The sequence below is a fragment of the Notechis scutatus genome, chromosome Z (genome assembly GCF_049901735.1).
Source record: "Notechis scutatus isolate UNSWTSFEM ecotype Mainland chromosome Z, rNotScu1.2, whole genome shotgun sequence".
NCBI classification, from domain to species: domain Eukaryota; kingdom Metazoa; phylum Chordata; class Lepidosauria; order Squamata; family Elapidae; genus Notechis; species Notechis scutatus.
In genome coordinates, this window is record NC_142025.1 from 111,704,115 (window position 1) to 111,726,523 (window position 22,409).

General features: G+C 41.2%; 2 protein-coding genes across 2 annotated transcripts; both read right to left on the reverse strand.

Moving 5' to 3' along the window:
• Positions 1–4,143: 4,143 nt before the first annotated feature.
• LOC113425734 (olfactory receptor 10G7-like) lies at positions 4,144–5,067 on the reverse strand. The gene has a single exon (XM_026687986.1). The coding sequence runs from the start codon at positions 5,065–5,067 to the stop codon at positions 4,144–4,146; it is 924 nt and encodes a 307-aa protein (XP_026543771.1).
• An 8,040-nt stretch (positions 5,068–13,107) lies between these two features.
• On the reverse strand, positions 13,108–14,043 carry LOC113425735 (olfactory receptor 10G6-like). Its single transcript, XM_026687987.2, is given in 1 exon segment — positions 13,108–14,043. A coding segment is annotated over 1 exon segment (936 nt).
• Between the last annotated feature and the right edge of the window lie 8,366 nt (positions 14,044–22,409).

Genomic DNA, 22,409 nt, shown 5'->3' on the forward strand with positions numbered 1-22,409 from the left:
AGGATTGTATTTGCTAAAAATTGGAAGAGTGAGAAAATACCATCACAGGAAGAAATTATTAAGAAAATATTGGAATGTGCTGAAATGAGTAGATTGACATTTGAAATTAGAGAACAAGAAGATAAACAATTCTATGAAATTTGGGACCTTTTCTATCAATGGCTAGATAATAAAATATAATAATAGAATATCTAGAACTTTAAGAAATAATGAATAGATATTTCTTTTTTTTCTTTGATACTATCTTTATAAAATTTTATTAAGATAGACTTGGTATGACTTTATGATTTGCTATAAAATAAATTAAGTAAACTATAGTTATCTCGTTCAAGTATGAATTAATAAAATTATAGTCAAATGATTGTTTAATAAAGATATCAGGCTATATAATTGTTGATTGATAATATGAGCTATTATGTAACATAACTACAATGGAGACTATGAAATGGATGCACACAAAAAAGTGGTAAACCAACCGACACACTGTCTGTAAACTCATGAAGGAAAGGATGATGTTTTTATGTTTTATGTGTTTTTGTTTGTTGTTAAAATTAATAAAACTGTTTTTTAAAAAAGCATTAATGTTAATGCAAGCAGCCTACTTTGCTTTAATTTCCCAGCTGCTTCAGCAAATTATTTCTGTGTTAATTGTGAATCCTTGGTGGAGCTCATTAAAATTGCACACCAATTTTCCAGCTCCTAACTCTACCCAGCCTTTTGTCATCTCCTTCTACACTAATTGCTTTCAGGTCTTTCTAGTCTCTTTGGCTAATCAAGTCGTGTTGCTGCAATCAAAGCTCTCTGGGGTCTAGTTAGAGTAATGTTTCTCAACTTCACCAATTTAAAGATGTGTGCACTTCATTTCCCACAATTCCTGGGTAGAGATGCTGGCTGGGGAATTCTAGGAGTTACAGCTGCACATCTTGAAGTTGCCAAATGAAAAACCATGGATCTTCCCTTTTGTTGTGGACATGCTCCAGTTTGACAGTGTCCTTCTGCAAATTCAGTAAAGGCTTCCCCTTGAGGCCTTGTATCACAAGTGAGAGGGACAAGGCCCTGTATTTGTGTTGTAGGAACCCAACCTATTATCTAACCTTGTTGGGTCTAAGAACCCACCACAAACAATCCTGAACAAGGATGATATTCTAACATCATCTACAGCTCTGTTAATCATTTAGAGCATGGGTATCAAACTCAGTTGTTCCATGTGATGTATCATGATGTATTGTGACTTTTTTGCCTTTGTGGAGGCGTAGCCTGCGCATGACACATCAGGCCCATGGGCCGCCAGTTTAACATCCTTAGTTTAGAGCAATGTTTCTCAACCTTGGTGACTTTAAGATGTGTGGACTTCAACTCCCAGAATTCCCCAGCCAGCAGGAAGTCCACACATTTTAAAGTGACCAAGTTGAGTAACACTGAGTTAGAATACTCCAACTTTTGCACAATAAACTTCAGGGCCTTGATCAGCTTCTGTTTGGCAGAAATCAAGGTAGAATCAAGGACTCATCCAAAACATTACACTTTAGGCAACTACATCTTGACAATAACAAGGTAAGAGCAGATGTTTGGTGAGAACAGTCCAGAATTTATTTCCCAGAAAAAGTACATTCATAGCCTCCAGTTGTATCCACTGGAGGTCACTCTACCTCAGGGGTGTCAAAGGGCCAGATGCTCATGTTCAGGCCACACCCACCCCAGCTCTGTGAATGGGGAAAATGTTGTGAAGTGGTATGTGACGGCAACATGATGTGTCGAGTTTGACACCCATGCTCTAACTGTGAGCATCACACAGCCCTTTTGGATTTCTCTGCTGCTAATGAAATGCTGGCACTGGGTTGGCTAGTGAGCAGCTGCTGAGGACAGGAGAAAATGTACCATATAATATTTGTAAACAAACAGCCTAGTACAGGCTTAGAGTCCCAATGTCATGGTTCTGAGTAATGCTCCCAATCAATTCAAGACTCTTAGGCCTTGGCTTCCTCAAAAATCCTGTTTATTGGGTACATCATAACAGCACGGTCAAATGCAAAACCAACACTGAATAATTCCCATGTTTTTAGTATAATTAAAGAATAGATAGTGGCCACCACCACTTGTGTCACAGATCACATTAGCCAACCCAGCAGGTGATGAACTTCTCAGCAGTCCCTTCTGCCATTGGTAGGGCCCATTGATCTTGCCTTGGTTCTCAGGAGCCTTATTGTTGTTATGTCAGGCACCTTGGAGGGAAATATTCTGCATTCCGTAAGTCCCTTCCAGTAGTGCGTTTCAAATATTTTTACCACTGGTTCAGTGGGCATGGCTTGATGGACATGCTTTGCATGCATGCACCAAACACACACTTTGTGCAGGCACAGAGGCTTTCTGACTCACCTCCTGAAAGCCTGCACTTTCCCTGTCACTACAGCAGCTGTTTCACACTTCAAAAGCAGGACTTAAAGGTTAGTATAGAAGCCCAGGTGGGTGGGTGGGCCCAACATCAGAGCATCGGAGAGAACCTGTTTGGTCTCTGCTGCTCATCGGTGCTACCGGCTCGGCAGAACCAGGCAAACCAGTAGAATACCACCACTAGTCCCTTCCCCCCCATAAGTATGGCAACTAAGAAATGAAACAAGAAAAAAATATATGGCTTCAGCTAGAGTCATTTTGAGAGTTAACACCCACATTGGGAAGGTGAAAAAAATGAGCATCCGGCTTCATTGGGAAATGCAGCTACCTCCTTAGGCATGTGGAGAGGAAGAACCAGTGTCTTTGTGCTACTATATTTTATAGATACAGTTAGCCCTTGACTTATAACCATTTGTTTAAACAACTGTTCAAAGTTACAAAGCCATTAAAAGAAAGACTTACAACTGGAGTGTCGCAGCATCTCCACAGTCACATAATCAAAATTCAGCCCTTGGCATCTACCATCTATTTATGATAGTTGCAACATTCTGGGGTCATGTGATTGTCATTTGAAACCTTTCCAGCCAATATTTCATGAGCAAATTATCAATCATCAATATTATGTTACTTCATTAGAACATAATGTATCAGCAATCAATATTAATGTCTATGGAGATTCTCAGTTATCCAGGTCATGATTGTCCCAAAAGCTGAAGAAGCTTCTTGGATGAGAAGCAAAAAGTCTTCAAAGTAAAACAAGTTCATTTGCCTCTTGAAAAAGCACTTTTGGGACAATGCAAGTTAGAATTGTTTCTTTGAAACACCTGAAGGCAGAACAGGAGGCAATAGGTGGAGACTGATCAAAGAAAGAGGCAATTTAGAACTAAGGAGAAGATTCCTGGCAATCAACAGTGGAACAACTTGCCTCCAGAAGCTGTGGGTGCTCCATCACTGGAGGCTTTTAAGAAGGATTGGACAACCATTTGTTTGAAATGGGATAGCGGCTCCTGCTTGAGTAGGGGGCTTGAAGACCTCCAAGGTCTCTTCAAACTCTGTTATTCTGTTCTGTTCTGTTAAATGATACATATCATATTCTTAGCAACCCCAACACACATCTCTAATCTAACTTTTCGACTCAGTTGCTCATCCTATCTTTTCTTTTTTTTTAAAAAAAAAAAGTGTATTAATCATTTTTAAAAGAGCAAACAATTAAACAAAAGATGGAAAAAATGATAAAGAGATGTCAGTACATAAACAAGACATTCATTGGGGTTGTAGCATGGGTGGTATTCTACCAGTTCAGCCCAGTTTGGCCGAACCAGTAGCTCCAAGGATCATCTGTGAGTGAACTGGTTTGCACTGACGATCAGTTGCTGGGCCCACCTGTCCACCTTGGCTCTATTCTGACCTTTATTTCCTGGTTTTGAAGCTCAGCTGCTTCGTGCGGCATAACAGATTGCTGCACATAAGCTGTTTAACACATAGGGAGAGAGTGCAGGATTGCAGAAGAAGGTTGGTAGCAAATCCTCTGCACCTGCACAAAGCATGCAAAGCGCATCCAAAAAGCCACGCCCACAGAACCGGTGGTAAAAAAATTGAATCCTACCACTGGGTTGTAGGGTTAATGCTCAGTATATTACTAATGAAAAAATAATCATGAAAATCAAGATACATTAAATAATTTCAGAAAGGATAGAAAAGATTTGAATCTTTGAGTTTAGCACTCCAAATTAATCTTTTTTCAGAACTCAGTCAGCCAACAATCAATTTCCTCAAAGCCCTTTTTACTTCCTTATTCCTCAGCGTATATATGAATGGGTTCAGCATAGGAGTGATGATGGCATAGAACATAGCCAGCATCCCATACATGCCATTGCTTGAAGCTGGATGCATGTAGATAAAAATGGAGGGGCTATAATATAATAGCACTACAGTGAGATGAGCACTGCAAGTTGAAAAGGCCCGATGTCTTCCTTCCATTGTTTGGATTTTCAAAATAGAAGAAGCTATGTATGAATAGGAAATACATATCAGTAGAAAGCAACCTGTGCCCACCAGGGCAATGTTGATCCTTATCATGGCATGATTCACAGTTATATCGGCACAGGCCAGCTTTAGCACAGGGGGTATGTCACAAAAGAAATAGTTAACCCGGTTAGGACCGCAATAAGACAGACGGAAAGTCAGACTGGTGTGTATTGCTGCGTGAAAGGAACCTGTAAACCATGTGCCAGTTACGAGTCCCAAGGAGATTCTTCTGTTCATCAATGTAGTATAATTCAGTGGATGGCAGATAGCAAGATAACGGTCATAAGCCATAACAGTATAAAGGAAACATTCAGTGCTGGCCAGAAAGTGGAAGGTGTAGAGTTGAAGGACACAACTTCCAAAGGAGATGGTTCTGTGGCTAGGTGCTATGAAGCTGACCAGGATTTGGGGCACAGTGACTGAGGAGAGGCAGGTGTCCAGAAGAGAGAGGTTGCAGAGAAAAAAGTACATGGGGAGACCATAAAGATGAGGTTCAACCACAATGGTGACTAGGATGATGAGGTTCCCTAGCACTGTCAATAAGTAAATAACCATGAAGATGATGAAAAAGAGAAGGGGAAATTGGGCAGTGTTTGGTACACTCCCGAGGATGAAGACACTCACTTTGGTTTGATTGTCTGGATCCATCAGCTAGAAACAGTAGCAGTCTGAAGGGCATCAAAATCTGGAGAGCACGAACTGTGAAATCCAGCAAAATATTGAAATGGATGATCAAGCTATGAATTTATTTGATAGTAAGAAAGCAATAGCAATAGAACTTAGACTTACATACTGCTTTATACCACTTTACAGCCCTCTCTAAGTGGCTTTACAGAGTCAGGATATTGCCCCAACAATCTGAGTTCTCATTTTACCCATTTCGGAAGGATGGAAGGCTGAATCAACCTTGAGCCTGGTGGGATTTGAACTTGCAAATTGTAGGCAGCTGGCTGTCAGCAGAAGTAGCCTGCAGTACAGCACACTGTGCCACTGAGGCTCTTATCAGAGATAGCAAGATAGTGAGATGGAGATGAAGATGGAGATGATAGAGATACAGATAAAGATGGAGATGGAGATATAGACAGATATAGATAGTATAGATATATATTTTAATGCAACTTCCCATAAATCCGTCTTAAAGTGCACAGTCATAGCAAAGCCAACACTGAATGGTTAAAATGTAACATAAAACTTCAATAAATGAAAAACCAGACCAAGCCTTCATTTCTCTCATCCCCGTTTTGGACAGAGGCTGCCTGTTGGGCCCAACCCAAGAAAGATATAGACTAATCCAGCCAAAGTTCAGTTCTTTATTTGCTTAGAACCTATAGACAGAATCTTGCCAAATTAAAACTTTACTATTCTCACTCAAATGGATATATCCTGGGAGTCTAGAGAGAGATAATCCCAAATCTCTTTCTCTTCATCTCTGGATTGTGCTGTCTGTTATCTCACCTCTCACCTTGGAATGTGCTCCCTCATTCCTGGGAAACTGACACTACACTGTAGTCCACTACACCGCTGATGGAATGATGGAATAATATATCATAAAAGAAGGCAAGACTGACTGAGAAATGTTGATTTGTGCATTGTCTCTTCCATCTTTTCCACAACCTAGCAGCAATTGGTGGGGGTTGGGTGGGTGCCGCAATCATATTTCAAATAGAAGGAGCACTGGTGACTTCATCCATCATGGAAAAAATCCACATCTAAAGGGATTGAAGTCACAGCTCTGCAGTTCAGATGTTGTTGCAGAAAACATTGCAAGGAGCATTTGCACTGCATCTCTGATTAAGCGGCTGGAAACAAAAATTTTCCTAGCTGTAAATAGTCCTAAAGGTGCTTTTTTCAAGAAGCAACTGGACTTTTCTTGTGAAGATGTTTTGCTTCTCATCCAAGAAGCTTCTTCAGCTCTGACTGGATGGTGGGGAATGGAAGGATTTGTACTTCTTGCAGACAACTGGTCATTTGAATTTTTTAGTGACTCATTAAAGCCACCTGGAGGTTTTTCTGTGTCATCAAGGTCACCTGAGTGGTGCAAATGGGTGTGGAGCCTTCTTGAAACTACTGAAAGGACTGTGTTGTAGACTGGAGATAGATGATGCCATGTCCCTCTCCCTCTGTTGAGAGAGGGCTGTTCAATTTTGACATAGATGGTCTTGTTGACCCCTCTTTCAAACCAGCAGTCCTCTCTGTCCAAAATGTGGACTTTGTTCTCTTTAAAAGAATGCCCTTTGTCTTTTAAATGCAGCTGGACTGCTGAATCTAGTCCTGATGTGTTTGTTCTCCTATGTTGTACCATGTGTTTATGAAATTGTTGTTTTGTTTCCCCAATGTATCACTCAGAGCTGAAAAAGCTTCTTGGGTGAGAAGCAAAATGTCTTCAAAGACAAACCAGAAAGCCCAGTTGTCTCTTGGAAAAAGAAACCACCTTTGGGGACAACCATGACCAAGATGGCTGAGAATCTCCATAGACATCTAGTGTAAATTATGTTGTGCTTACTGACATTTCCAGGTACAAGCAACCCACAAGCAGTATAGGGGTCCATTAGGTTTTGATGGGGATGGGAGAGGGACCAAAAAGGAAAATTAATTTGTGAGATGTCTCCATTGTAAAGGTGGGGTGTCTGAACTTTTTTCTTTCTTATTAAAAATACAATACTAATACTTTTTAAAAAGACGTAGATTACCACAGAGAGAATAGGGCTTCTTAAGGCAGTAAATCAGCAGTGGGATCCTACCTGTTTCACTACTAGTTCGGTGATCACGTGCACACTCACACACATCTAAACACACGCATGCAGCTTTCCCCACACCAACTGAGGCCTGCAGTGCCAATCAACTGAGAAGATAAAGAAGAGAAAAGCAGAGGGATGGGTTGGAGATACGATCCTGCACTTTTCTCTTCTTTCTCCTCTCAGTTGATTGACCATTTTTTCCTCCTCTCAACTGAACGTGGGAGGCTTTTTTTTACTACTGGTTCTGAACCAGTAACATACCACCACTGCAGCAAATCCAATGCTCTCTGAAGGAGGACATGAATATATTCTGTCTTGCTGGCAATAGTCAGAGGTAGAGTATTCCTGAAAAAGGAGGTTAGTGTACACATTCCAGGGTGATTTAATAAGGCAGTTTTCTTGGATGACATCAGTCTTTTAAATGGATCCCATGTCAGCCTGCTATTTTGATTGGCTGAGTTTCTGTTGACTTTTCTAGACCTCTGATTTTTCAATTCATTTCCTACTGAAATGGTATATAGCCAGTGGTGGGATTCAACCAGTGTTACTACTGGTTCAGTGACTACATTTTGCTGTGCACGCATGTAAATAAAACATTTAGCTGTACCTCCCGGACAGCTGAGCAGCGCTGCGTGCAAGTGCACAGTGTTTGTAAAACCCACTTTTTCCCTGCTTTTTCAACCTCAGCTGTGCCACTCAAAGCAGCTGAGGTTGAAAAAGCAGGAAATAAAGGACAGGTTAGAGCCCCGGTGGGCAGGTGGGCCAAACAGCAGCAAACACAGAACCAGTTCAGTGTCTGCTGCTCTTCAGAGCTATCAGTTCTATAGAGCCAGGCAGAACCGGTAGCATCCCACCGCTGTATATAAGGTGTCCTACTTGAACAGAGAACAGATGGATTAGAAGTCCTCCAAGGTCCCTTCCAACTCTGTTATTCTGTTATTTCCTAAGAATAACTTTGTTCTAGAAACTGCAAAGAAAACTTTGGGTGAAGAAGAAAAAAGAACAACCTTTTTCAGAACTATGAGAAAATTCCCAGATAGCAAATGGAACAAAAGGTGAAATTAAATTTGCTAAATTGATACATTGCATGTCGCTAGGAAACATGGAATATTGGTGCTCTTGTACTTGTGTTAAAGATTAAATAACAACCACCCCCAAAATTGTCTAAACTTGAAAAGTCTCTATGTTTTAAACTGAGTAGAATTTGTCCACCTTCTCACACCCACTCCTAATCCCACCTTTGAATATAATCACAAACCAGCTTCACAAACCAGATTTACATGTTCCCATTGAAATCGCAAGTTTATATTCTGATATACTTGCCTTACCTAAAACGGTCTCTCAATATGGTATCTAGCCATTGTGTTTAAGTGATGCAGTTTGTAACTTTTTATGTTCTAAACTGTCACAGTCTGATTCTCTAGGGCTACAGCAACCTAAAAGGGAAGCATGAGAACACAAATTTCATCTTTTTGAAGGCTCCTGATCCTCTTTCTCCAGATCTGGCACAACTGGGAAAAGCCACAACAATCACACTTACTTATTCTCAGTAAGGATTGTCTCAACAAGAAGAAATATAACTTTGGTGTCCCCCAGGGATAAACCACACGCCATTTTGATTAATTCCCATTGGGTAACTCTTGAAATTGGAACTCTGTAGCTTAAAGTGTAGTTCCAATTAAAACTCTCCTGTCTGTTTGTCTCTTACTAACCTTCAATCCTAGTAGAACAATGTTTTGAATTGAAGGTCCTCAAATAGGCTAACTTAAAGAATTCACCCAAAATCTAGGATCCACAACTTTGTATCAAGGCTGCAGCTGTGCAGATGGTCAGCAGTATTAAGTATCTGAGGGTGCAGATAACTGACAATCTGACTTGGTCTCTTCAGATATTATCTTTATTGAAGTGTGCAAACCAGCATTTGCATTTCCTGCATTGGATAAGGAGAGCACATCTTTTTCCCTCTGTCCTGGCCACTTTTTACAGAGGCACTATTGAGAGCATTTTAACAAACTGCATCACTGTTTTGTTTGGTGGCAACAGTGTCTCAGATAGCAAGTCCATACAAAGAGTGGTGAGGACAGCCAAGAAGATTATAGGAAGTTTGCTTTCCGTTATTCAGGATACTGCTTATAAGCGCTATGTGCTTAGAGCTTGAACCTTCGTTAGAGACCCCACATACCCACTTCACAGTCTGTTGCTTCCCTGTGGGAGGAGGTTTCAAAGTATTTATAGCCAGGACTACCAGATTCTGTAACAGCTTTGTTCCCTATGCCATCTGTCTTGTAAATTCGCAGGATTCTTTTTTTTTTTTTTTTGCCATGTACATGTATACATCCGAACTAGACTATGATGTTTCTCTGCGTCATGGATGTTTGTATATATAGTTATATGCATAATGGTTATCCTTTGAGAGCTGAATGCAATGAAATTTCATTGTAATGTATGCTGATTAGTGTACATTTAAAGTGACAATCAAGTTTTTATTTTTCATTCTTGTTGGATTAGAATTTTAAGGATCTTCAGACCAGCTTTATTAGCACTGCACTACTTTGAAGTACCACCAAAACATCATGATCAATAAGTCTAGAACCCCCAAAACTTTAACCTTAAACTGTCTACCATGGACCTCATTCCATTCCTAAGAGGTCTGTAAGGGGACATGCATAAGCGCACCAGCATGCCTACCGTCCCTGTCCTACTGTTCCCATGGATTCATACTCATTTATTATGTATATACTTGTACCTGTTTATACTTATATGTTTATATGTTAGTTCATACTTATACTTGTTTTCTCATACATGCTTGACAAACTAAAATAAGTAAATAAATAAATAAATAAACAAACAAACAAACAAATAAATAAATAAATAAATAAAATAAGTAAACTTGCCACAGACAACTTGCCACCACCAACTTACCATGGAACAACTCCCTGTGGTCAACTTAATGCAAAATAACTATACTCCAGACCTGTTCCTTTCTTATTATTTTTATTAGTAATATTAATATTATTAATAATAAAATCCCAATGATTTTAATAAAACTACAAAAGGAGGAAGAGGCAGAGGGTCACCCTAATAATATTAAGAGAGGAACAGATCTAGAGTGCAATTATCTTGTGTTGAGTTGTCCTACAGTGAGGTGTCTCTTGACAACTTGGCAGTGAAGAGTTGGCAGTGGAGAGTTGGTCATGGTGAGTTGGCAGCGGCAAGTTGGTCATGCCCAGTTGTCTGATTCCATGATCAGCTGCAGTCACATAATTATGATTTCTGATGCTCCCTGCCAACTTTCTGTAAGTAAAGCCAGTGGAGAACTCAGCAGAAAATCAGAACTCATTTTTGTTCTCATTACTTGCCCATGATCCAGAAATAATACAGCCAATAACACATACAGCCAGTTCTGACCTGTTCTGGAGAACCGGTAGTGGAAATTTTGAGTAGAGAACTGGCAAATACCACCTCTGACTGGCCCTGCCCCAATGTATTCTCTGCCTCCCCCTGATTGGCTGGGTCTTCTTTTGTTGCCCTGCATAGGAGAACAGAGCTGGAAAGCAGGTTAGTGGGGTGGGGTGGGGTGGAAATGGGGATTTTACAGTATCCTTCTCCTGGAGTGGGGTGGGAATGGGGATTTTACATATCCTTCCCCTGCCATGCCCACCAAGCCATGCCCACCAAGCCACGCCCATAGAACCAGTAGTAAAAAAAATTGAATCCCACCACTGCCGTGATTGTTCTGTTTATGGGTTTAGATAAATATCTCTGAAACAATGACCCAATGGGTCATGGTTTATCTAGTTTGAGAATAAAAATGGGAATCTCTTCTTATAGGAAACAATAAGGACAGTCTTTTGCAAATCACACCCATACATAGCATGGAAAGAGAACTAGCTGTTTATTTGTTTGTATATTTATTCATACATTCATTCATTTGGAGTGAAATTAGCAGTTACGGAATTTTCTGGAAGTGGGGACTGGATACTCACTCACTGACTCAGTCTCTCAACCAACTTGAATTTTTAGAAGAAAGGCAAAATGAACATTCCAATCATCATCATCATTAAATTTTTTAGATCTCCTGTTGGTTTGCATTTTTTATTTAACCTACAGGCCTCAGATCTTTTTGGTCATTATTTAGAGACAAATGGCAGTCATGGAGAAAGAAATGAACATTCAGCAAATGAATAACACACCTGATTATAAATCAGCAATAAATTTTAAATGACTCAATCAGCTATAAATTACACACTTATCAATACCTGTTAAAATGTATCTTTATCACTTTATCATAAATGCAAATTTATCAATAACTAATCAATTCCACATGTATCAATCAATGATAAATAAAAAATATTTATTTATAAATAAATAATGAGCCATAAATTCTAAATTTATCAGTGATAAATTATAAACCAGGAATAGTAAATATATGTTTACTGTCTTGAACTTTATGCCACAACTGTTTATGACAATGGCTCATAAATTGACCCATCTCAGTCACACATGATGTAGAACATGGATGTCAAACTTGATTTCATTGAGGGCTTCATCAGGGTTGTGTTTGACCTCAGGAGGCTGGAGTGTGTGGCTGGGGTGGGTGTGGCCAGCTCAATGTCACTCATCAAGGCTCCATTTTCGTCCAAGATGGCCCGCCCGAGCTCCATTTTTGCTGGCAGGAGGTTGCAGGAGGTCATCATGGCCCAAAATGAAGCCCTCCCAAGTTCCCTTTTCACTAACAGAGGCACCATGGGCCGCTCCTTTGCTGTTATCAGGGTGGGCCCATGGGCCAGATCTAAGTACCCTGTGGGCCAGATCTTGCCCCAGGGCCTTGAGTTTGACACCCGATGTAGGAGATAATCAGTCTAAGCCTGAAGGAGGGGTCAAATGTGTCATCAGTCATGAGTTCCTTCATACCCACAAGAGATTTAAGTCCAGCCAACCTTGAATTCCTTAATTACTGCCAAATTACTTTGACCATTAATAGTTAAGATTCTTTCCAATAAATCTTCATACTGCCATTGTCAATCCTACTTTTCCCAGCCTGTTTGTTTGTTTGCTTGCTTGCTACCTTGACTCATTGAGTGATTGATTTCTATAGCTGCCTATCTTAAAAAGTGATTATTGAACCATCTGCATGTCAAATCTCAATGTGGTTTAACAGAACAACAAAATAAAAAGTTGGAAGGAATCTTGTAGGGCAACCCCCTGCTGAAGCATGGAAAGAAGGGGAAAGCCTGTTTTTTCAAGATGGTCAAGATGTCAATTTTCAGAAGTTTCAGTTAGACAAGAAGCAGCTTGATGTTGACTTCATGACATCACTGGGATACATGTGAGAGCAGAAGCCAGACATAATCATCTGGAGAACAGTTTGAGACTCTGGATACTGGTTCATTCAGTGAAGAATACATTTGCACACTGGAGATCCCTAGTCATAATCTGTCCATCAGTGTGTTTCCATGCAATAAAATATTTCAAAGAATTCAAAAATCATTGGCAGGAGGGCAAGAAATTGAAACTTCCAAAAGAAAGTGTAGGAGAAGAGCACAACTAGAAGGCAGAGTTAAGCATGTCATCAGCTTAGAATTGGACACATGGACAAAACAGTCCAAGCCCAATCCTCTTGAATTCATTGATCCTTCTCTGACACAATTCAGTACAATGTAAGTTGACCAAATTTTTGTATATAGGCTTGAGCAATAAATCTTTGAAATGCAAGTTAACATGTGATCCTGATTCTGACAGAATCTGACTTCTTGTCTCTTCTGCTCCTTTCTTAAAGCCACAATTCCTCAATTCTTTTTTTTCTCCTCAAAATTTTAGTTCTTCTAAATATCTCTTCATCCTCAAGTAATCTATGAATGACCCTTGACACTGGGTTGCTTTGTCTTGCCCCTTCCTGATCCAAAAAAAATAATTAAATGATTTTATTAGGTGAAAAAGAATGAAGCCCTCAACTGGGTGTCAGCAAACGTCATAAGCAGAGTTTTCTTAATGCATTTTTCATCTCTTTGTTCCTAAGGGTATATATGATGGGATTTAGGAGTGGAGTAATTGTGGTGTAGAAGACTGCTACCACTCCATCCAATGGATCTCGGGACCCTGGACGGAGATAGATGAACACCAAGGGAACATAGTAAGTCACCACAACTGTGAGGTGAGCGGCACAAGTGGAGAATGCCCGACGTCGTCCTTCAGCATTACGAATCCTGAGGATAGTTGAGATGATGTAGATGTAGGACGTGATGATAAGGAGGAAGCAAGTCATAGCCAAGAAACCAATGTCTACAAAGGTGACCATCTCATTGAATGTGGTGTCAGTGCAGGCTAATTTCAAGACAGCTGGGATATCACAGAAGATGTAAGCTACTTGATTGCCACGGCTGTAGGGCAAATGGAAGGTGAGGGTGGTTTGTATCATCGAGTGCACAGAGCCACCAAACAAGGTTCCCAAGGAGAGACAGAGGCAAACTTTGTGGTTCATGATGTTGCCATAGTGGAGTGGCTTGCAGATGGCCAGAAAGCGATCGTAGGCCATCACAGTGTAAAGAAAGCACTCAGTACATCCCAGGAAGTGGAAGAAGAACAGCTGGGTCACACAGCCACCAAAAGAGATGATGCTGCCCCCTTCCAGGAATCCAGCCACCACCTTGGGTACCACTACAGAGGATACGGTCATATCCAAGAAGGATAAATGGCAAAGGAACCAATACATGGGCTTGTGAAGCTGGGGTTCAAGGACCACTGCCAAGAGAATGAGGAGATTTCCTAAGAAGGTCATTAGATAGATAAGTAGAAAGAAGACAAACAAAAGAAATTGGAGGTCATGAGGGTAAGGGAAACCATCAATGATAAAATGGTAAACCCCTGTTTGATTTTCACACTCCATATGGACAAGTAAAATAGGGTACCAGCTTGATGATGTGAAGGATTCGTCTGCAAAAGAAATGAACAAAAACACATGAGTTGTTCAAAGTGATAAATAGATGATACTAGATAGATAGATAGATAGATAGATAGATAGATAGATAGATAGATAGATAGATAGATAGATGGGGTGTGTGTGTGTGTGTGGATAGATAGACAGGCAGATAGACAAATAGACAGATAATGGATGGATGAGGAGAAAAGGAGAGGAGAGGAGAGAAATAAAGAGATAGATAGATAGATAGATAGATAGATAGATAGATAGATAGATAGATAGATAGATAGATAGATGATAGATAGATAGATAGATAGTAGATGGATGAGGAGAAAAGGAGAGGAGAGGAGAGGAGAAGAGAGATACATATCTATATCTATATGTATCTCTATCAATCTTTCTATATCTATATCTATCTAGCTATCTAGCTATCTAGCTATCTAGCTATCTAGCTATCTATATCTATATCTATATCTGTCTGTCTATCTATTCAACACTACTGACAATGCTACTGTCCTTCAAAGAAACCCTGATTATCTGTCTGAATCGTCAAACAATTGGCAACTCCAAATCTCGACCAACAAATATTATGTTCTACACATTGGTAAAAGAAATCAGTACACCAAATACAAACTAGGCAGATATGACTTCATTGATAATCCTCACTCTGTCAAGGACCTTGGAGTTCTCATATCAAATGACCTAAGCACCAGGGCTCGCTGCAACAGCATTGCCAAAAAGGTATTAAGAGTTGTAAATCTAATCTTATGAAGCTTTTCCTTCAGAAATATCAAATTGCTAACTAGAGCATACAAAACTTTTGCCAGACCAATACTCGAATACAATTTATCAGTATGGAATCCACACTGCATAAATTAATACAATCGAGTGAGTCCAGAATATTTAATGAGAAGAGTACTACACTCCTCTGCTTGCAACAGAATACCATATATCAGGGGTTGCCAACCTTTTGGACCTCAGGGACCACCAAACTCATAATTTTAAATCCTGCGGACTAGAGACCCTTGGAAAATCCCCCAAAAAATCTACAGGAAAATTCCCCACTCTATTTTCCTATTAATTGATCATTCTTTATTTGAGATCGCAGGATATCATCTCCAGCTCCGTTCTCAGGGGGAGAGAGAGAGAGACTTTTGGCTCCATGCAAGGAAAGCAGCAGAAGCAGCAGAAGTCTTTCTTTCTCTCCCCCAAACTCCACCAGAAATGAGTCTTTGTGAGACTTGCCACGCTGGCACAGCCTCTTGGAGCAGGATGCCTTGCAGGGTCCCAAAGACACATTTCAGGTAGAGTTTGGGGGAGAGAAAGAAAGTATTTTGCTGCTTTCCTTGCATGCAGCCAAAAGCAAAAGAAAGAAGCAGCCCGGTGGCCAGGTGAGGTGCATGGGGCGAATGGGGCAAGTCCCCCCTCCACCCTTTCCTCCTCCCCTTACTACCTTATATTTTTCGCAATGCAAGCAATGCAAGCCTTGTGTTCCTGTGAGCCATTTGGCAGGTCAGCCTTGTGTTCCCACACAGCCTGGATTAATTGCTTTGGGGGGTGCTTTGGAGGTGACATTTCTCTGCGGACCACCAAAATTTTCTCACAGACCACTAGTGGTCCCCGGCCCACTGGTTAGCAACCACTGCCCTATATCACCAGGCTTGAGATTTTGGGCTTGGACAACCTTGAACTACTCCGCCTAAAGTTAGACTTAAGTGTAACACACAAAATTATCTGCTACAATATCCTACCAGTCAATGACTAGTTCAGCTTCAACCACAACAATACAAGAGCACACAACAAATACAAACTCAATGTAAATTGCTTCAAACTCGATTACAGAAAGTACGACTTCAGCAACAGAGTGGTCAATGCCTGGAATGCATTACCTGACTCTGTTGTTACATCCTCTAACCCCCACTCCTTTAACCTGAAACTATCCACTATTGCCATCACCCCATTCCTAAGATGTCTGTAAGGGGCATGCATAAGTGTACCATCGTGCCTACTGTCTCTGTCCTATTGTCCCCATTTATTTGTACTTATTTCCTGTATTCCTTATACTTTTACCTATTATCTTGTAAACGATTGACAAATCAAATAAATAAATAAATAAATAAAGATAGATAGATAGATAGATAGATAGATAGATAGATAGATAGATAGATAGATAGATAATAGATGGATGGATGGATGGATGGATGGATGGATGGATGGATGGATGGATGGATGGATGGATGGATAGATGGATAGATAGATAGATAGATAGATAGATAGATAGATAGATAGATAGATAGATGGATGGATGGATGGATGGATGGATGGATGGATGGATGGATGGATGGATGGATGGATGGATGGATGGATGGATGGATGGATGGATGGATGGATAGATGGATAGATGGATAGATGGATAGATGATAGATAGATAGATAGATAGATAGATAGATAGATAGATAGATAGAGACAGAGAGAGATAGAGAGAGACAGAGACAGAGAGATAGAGACAGAGAGACAGACAGACAGAGAGATGATAGAGAGTTAGAGATGATAGAGATAGAGATGATACATATAGATATGGATGGAGAAAGAGAGAGAGAGAGATTAGATATACTAGATACATGGACAGATACAGACACACAGACACAGGAGGTGTATGTACTTTAACAGCATAAAGTTTAAAGGAAAAATGCAATTAATGGGCTATGGAAAGGCAACTAAATCAAGGCCTCAGATCTGGAGAAGAAATCTCCAATACAAGTGTGCTCAATCAGAGAGAGGAGCTGCTGCAATTTTGAAAACTGGTACTCCAATAGAAATTGTGTTTGGGGTTATGTTGAGTAACGCTTGGGTAATGGCACTGTTTTATTCTGCTCAGGCTTAAATGACAGAATTTATTAGCACACACAGATTTTTTTGAGCGGGGGGAGATGGACAACATCCAAGGAAATGCTATTGGAAATTGAGAGCTAATGCCTAATTCTCCTGTTTTCAGGAGTTCTAAGTAATATTAACAAGGGATCTCCTTGATATATACAAATCTAACTATAAAAATACAGACCCCAGGAGGTAAAGGTTATTATTGCAAACATAAATGAGGGCTTGTGGTCATAAGCTAACCAATGACACAGAGATAGGGTGGGCTCTCCTTTTGTATTTAAGCAGAAGCAAATCAGGTTGACTTTGTTTCCTGCAATGGAGCAAAAGATCAGGTTCCAGGATTCCAGATCAAGAATTCTATGTTTCTAATAACATAGCATCTTACCTCTCTATTTGGTGCACAGTAGAACATTTAAAAGCTTGTCCATTACAGAGTTCTTTTCAGTTTCTTCTTATACATTTCTAGAAAGTTACAGTTTCACTTTATCAGTATCTAGTTGAAAGCAGCAACTCTCTTTTTCATGAAGTTGAGTTCAGAGAAGTTTGTTTTTAATGTTTGTCCTAGAAAACATCTCATCAGAAGACAATACAGCAGTGACTCACTCTTAAATAAATCCTTGTTGGGTTTAGGATTTGGGCTGTTCTTCTGATTTATTTGTCTAACAGGTCTGGCACTTCCTATAGCTCTGATAGAGGGTTGCAATAAGCTAATATATTGCTAGTGTGCTTATTATCACCTCTTTCCCTTTTATTCTTTTGTCTCCCTCAAGGCCACAGCCACGAGAATTTCACTGGTTTCCAAGGAAAGAAATAACAGGACCTCTGCTGGCCAAATCTAGGGAGACTTATTTGAAAATGGGAGGTTAAAGAACAGATAATTAACCAGATCAGACCAGATCAATTTTCTCAAATAGAAGAGAGATAGACACTCAGATTTAATAACAATAGCAATAGCAGTTAGACATATACTGCTTTACAATGCTTTACAGCCCTCTCTAAGCAGTTTACAGAGTCAGCCTATTGCCCCCAAAATCTGGGACCTCAGTTTACCCACCTTAGGACAGAAGGCTGAGTCAACCTTGAGCCTGGTGAGATTTGAACTTCCAAATTGCAGGCAGCCAGAAGTCAGCAGAAGTAGCCTGCAGTACTGCACTCTAACCACTGTCCCATCGAGGCTCATAAAATGGATAATTTGGATTAAATTCCCTTAATACATGGTTGCAAATCTCCAGACAAATGAATCTAATGGGTATAGGAAGGGAAGTTGCTAGCCATTTTTAAACTTTATAAGCAGCAAAAGGGAGACTCCACAACTGATTGAATGTCATTTGTCTCATAGAATACAGAGTTGGAAAGGATCTTGGAGGTCATCTCATCCAATCCCCTGCATGAGCAAGAGACCCAATGCCATTTCATACAAATGGCTTTCCAGTCTCTTTTTGAAAGCCTCCAGTGATGGGGCAGCCTCAACCTCTGAAGGCAAGTTGTCCACTGGTCGATTGTTCTCACCATTAGGAAATTTCTCCATATTTCTAGGTTGCCTCTCTCCTTGATTAGTTTCCATCCATTGGTTCTCCTTCTGGTGCTTTGGAAAATAGTTTGCTCCCTTCATCTTTGTGGCAGCCCCTCACGTCATTGTGTCTTTCCTAATCCTTTTTTTCATTAGACTAGACATACCCAATTCCTGCAACTGTTCTTCATATGTGTTAGCCTCCATCCTCTTAAAATCTTTGTTGCTCTTCTCTGCACTCTTTCCAGAGTCTCAACAACGTTTTAATATTGTGGTGACCAAAACTGGATACAGAATTCACTCTTCAGTTAGTTAGAACATAGACTCATAAAGCTGGTAGAAACCTCAGAGGTCTTCTCAAGCAGGGGTCGGATTCAAATTTCTTAACAACCGGTTCTGTGGGTATGGGTTAATTTGTGGGTGTGGCTTGGTGGTCATGTGATTGGGTGGGATGTGGCTTGCTGGCTGGGTATGGCTTGCTGGTCACATGACTGGCTGGGCATGGCTTGCTGGTCATGTGACTGTGTGTCACTCACAGTCAAGGGGTGCCTCGCCTGGCCCCTCCCCTCCCAGCCATTTCTTGTTACACCCACTCAACTTATCTTTAGTTCTGTAAAAATGTTGTTCACCTTTTTTTGACTTTGTTTATTGACTTTATTCTTCCTCTTTCTTTCTTTCTTTCTTTCTTTCTTTCTTTCTTTCTTTCTTTCTTTCTTTCTTTCTTTCTTTCTTTCTTTCTTTCTTCTCTTCCCTTCTCTCTCTCTCTCTCTCTCTCTCTCTCTCTCTCTCTGTCTCTCTCTCTCTCTCTCTCTCTCTCTCACACACACACACACACACACACACACACACACACCTGGTATAGGATAAACTGAATGATCTGGCGAACTTAACAGTGGGCAGCAGGAAAAGGAAAAAAGCAGGGCAGGATGGTGGCTACAGCCGGGTTTTGAGCACTCCCCAGCTCTCTCAAAGTACCTCCACATGTGGCAAGTGGCTGCAGCAGGGCTTTGAGCACCTTCCCCAGCCCTGCCAAAGTATCTCCACATGCAGTGGCAGTTGCAGTGGGGCTTTGAACACCCCCTGGCCCACCCCCTGCCGCTCCATGTGCAGCGGCAGCTGCAGCAGGGCTTTGGGCACACACACACACTAGACCTCCCAAAGTACCTCCACATGTGGCAGTGGCTGCACAGGACCTAGAGCACTCCCCCCAGCCCTCCCAAAACACCTCAATGGGTGGCAGAGGTGACAGACCTGGTTCTGGCTGCTTCCCATAAGCAGCGCCGTAACTGCCTCTACCCACTTCCTTTCATTTTGCCCCAGGAAGAAGTGGATGGAGGCAGCAGACAGCTCTGCTTACAAGAGGCAGCTGGATCTGCTGTCCTACTGGTCAGAGCACTGCCACTGCAGCTCACTGCTCCACAGCTTCCACTTGGTAGGGAGAACTGGGAGAGCGCCTCATGGCAACTTAGCCAGCCAGCCAACCAAGCCCAGGGATGGGGAGGGGCAAGTAGGTAGGCCCCAGCTAGAGCTGCCAGCATGATGGGGCCACACTGGTGGAGAAGCCAGCCAGCTGAGCCCGGGTATGGCGGGGCAGGTAGGTAGGTTGGGCGAGACTCAGGGAGTCCTGGAGATGGCTGTGCAAGGCTCAGGAAGTCCTGGAGATGACTGGGTGAGGCTCAGGCAGGACTGGGGACAGTGAGAGAAAGGCTAGCATGACTTGCAGGCTTCCCTGTGAACAGGCAGATCAGGGATGCTCAGCTGGAAGGAACAGTGGAGAGGCTCATGTTGGATCTGGGCTGCTTCTCTCATCTGCTCTTGCTGGGAGAGCCTCTTGCTGGGAGAACCTTGCTCTTGCTGGGAGAACCTTGCAAGTCATCCTCCCTTCGGGAATTGGCTCCTGTGCAGCAGAGAGAAACAGGATTCAACCAGGCTGCTTCTCTGCTGTGGAGGAGCCATTTCCTGAAGGGAGAAGGACTTGCAAGCTTTTTGCTCTGCTGCAGCGAAAGGCAGGCAGCAATGACTGGCCTGGCGGGCAGGCAAAAGCAGGCTGCAGGCATGTCGTGCATGCGCACAATGTTGTGCATGTGCAATAGGGGCTGAATTGGCAGGGACTGGAGAAGCAGGCAGATGGGGCAGAGCCAGCCAGAGGCCAAATTTACTGGTTCTCTGAACCACCAGGAATTGTAACCAGTTCTACCAAACTGGTGTGATCCAGTAGAATCCCACCCAAATTCTCAAGGCAGGAGGGCTTATCCAGAGGTTTTCAAAATTGACACCTTTAAGACTTGTGGACTTCAACTCCCAGAATTCCTCCTCCAATCATGTCAGCTCAGGAATTCTGGGAGCTGAAGTCCACAAGTCTTAAATTTTCCAAGTTTGAAGACCCTTGGCTTATACCATTCTGGTCAAATGATCATCCAATCTAAGATTGTGAATTATAAGATCCCTTCAATCTGTACTGCAAACAAACTGACCAGATTATGGCCAAATACACATCAGTGAGATCAGGATAGTGAAGTTAAGAGGAGTGTCTAATGGCTTCCTTGGATTAAACAAGAATCTAAGGATGGATTTGGTTGAGATATTACATTCCCAAAGTCTCCTTGCTTTTCAGGAGTTCTATTTATCCAAATCAGGATTGATTTACCTCCTTTTATACCTGAGTTCACAAAGTGTGTATACAGATTGCCTTTGAGGCACATGGAATACATTGGTTTATCCTAACTGACTTTATTTATTTAATGGATTTATATGACCATTCGTCTCACCTAGGTGATTCAAATGCCATTTTCTTCTACAAATCAGCATTCCTGGAAACTAGTTGATTTATAGCTGGGACAGTAGTTTGTTTTCTCTGGGAAGATTTATTTGGTGAAGGACTCTTGATGGTCAACCTCAGCGTGAAGGTACTGCAACAAGCTGAATTGAGAAGGCTGTTGATGATAGCTTAAAGGTCCACCTAACAGCAAATGTAGTAGTGAGACAGATGCAACTCTTCATACATTGCAATGTTTCTTCCCACAGAAAACACTGTTACTGGTCTCCCCCACCAAAAAAAAAAAAAAAAAACCTGGAGAAAAAAGAGAGTACCTACACTGTTATAAGCAATAATTGTTCTCTAGGTATAAATTCCCTTTGGGTCAATAAAATCCACAAAAAAGGACTTTTTTGCTCCATAAATGTCCTCACCCATACCAACAATGCAATTGGACATGAAGTCATGACTAACTGGTCTGCTTGATTTTCATGGAGCACAAATTTGGATCCCGTGCCTGGTTAACAAATGAGTTCCTCAGGGACATTTCTGTTATCTCTAATTGGCTCACTGGAGTGTGATCAGGAGAAAGGCACTTAGTTCTGACTTTGAGAAATGAGAAGAAAGGAAGCTTGGGATTCACAGAGGATAAAGATATGGATGGAAGTTCTCAGAACAAAATCATGTTCTGATATGCCAGGGGCTACTGTGTCCTCTTAATGGACCATTAAACTGTGCAAGGTTTACACAGAAAAAAACATGGAAGTTATTATCTGAAGTAATTAAGGAAATAATTGTTGAGGGCTTCTTGTTAAGTGACTGTGAGATTCAAATGTTTAATCAGTATTTTCTTCCAGATAACTGCACTAGAGCAAACCTGTCAGAGATGTTAGCAAACGTTATGAATTATGTATGATTTATTTACTAGATGATTTGTTAGCCTCTGAAATTTTTTGTTCAGTTTATCACTGAAATCTATGAAGTTACAGCAGCAAAAACTATAGAAACAATTTACCTCCGAGATCAAGAGGACAGTGGAAAACAGTTGTGGGAGTGTGTATGAAGGGAATTAAGCACTGTTGGCTGTTTCTTCTGTCAACTCATAAAATATTTCTGTGGTCTTTTAGAGTTGCCAATAGAAAGAGAGGGGGAAACAGTGGGAAGCTTGCATTCTATAAATGTTTTCAA

What these genes read in the sequence shown, in the direction of transcription:
- LOC113425734 (XM_026687986.1), bottom strand. Translation starts at nt 5,067, where the DNA reads ATGGATCCAGACAATCAAACCAAAGTGAGTGTCTTCATCCTCGGGAGT.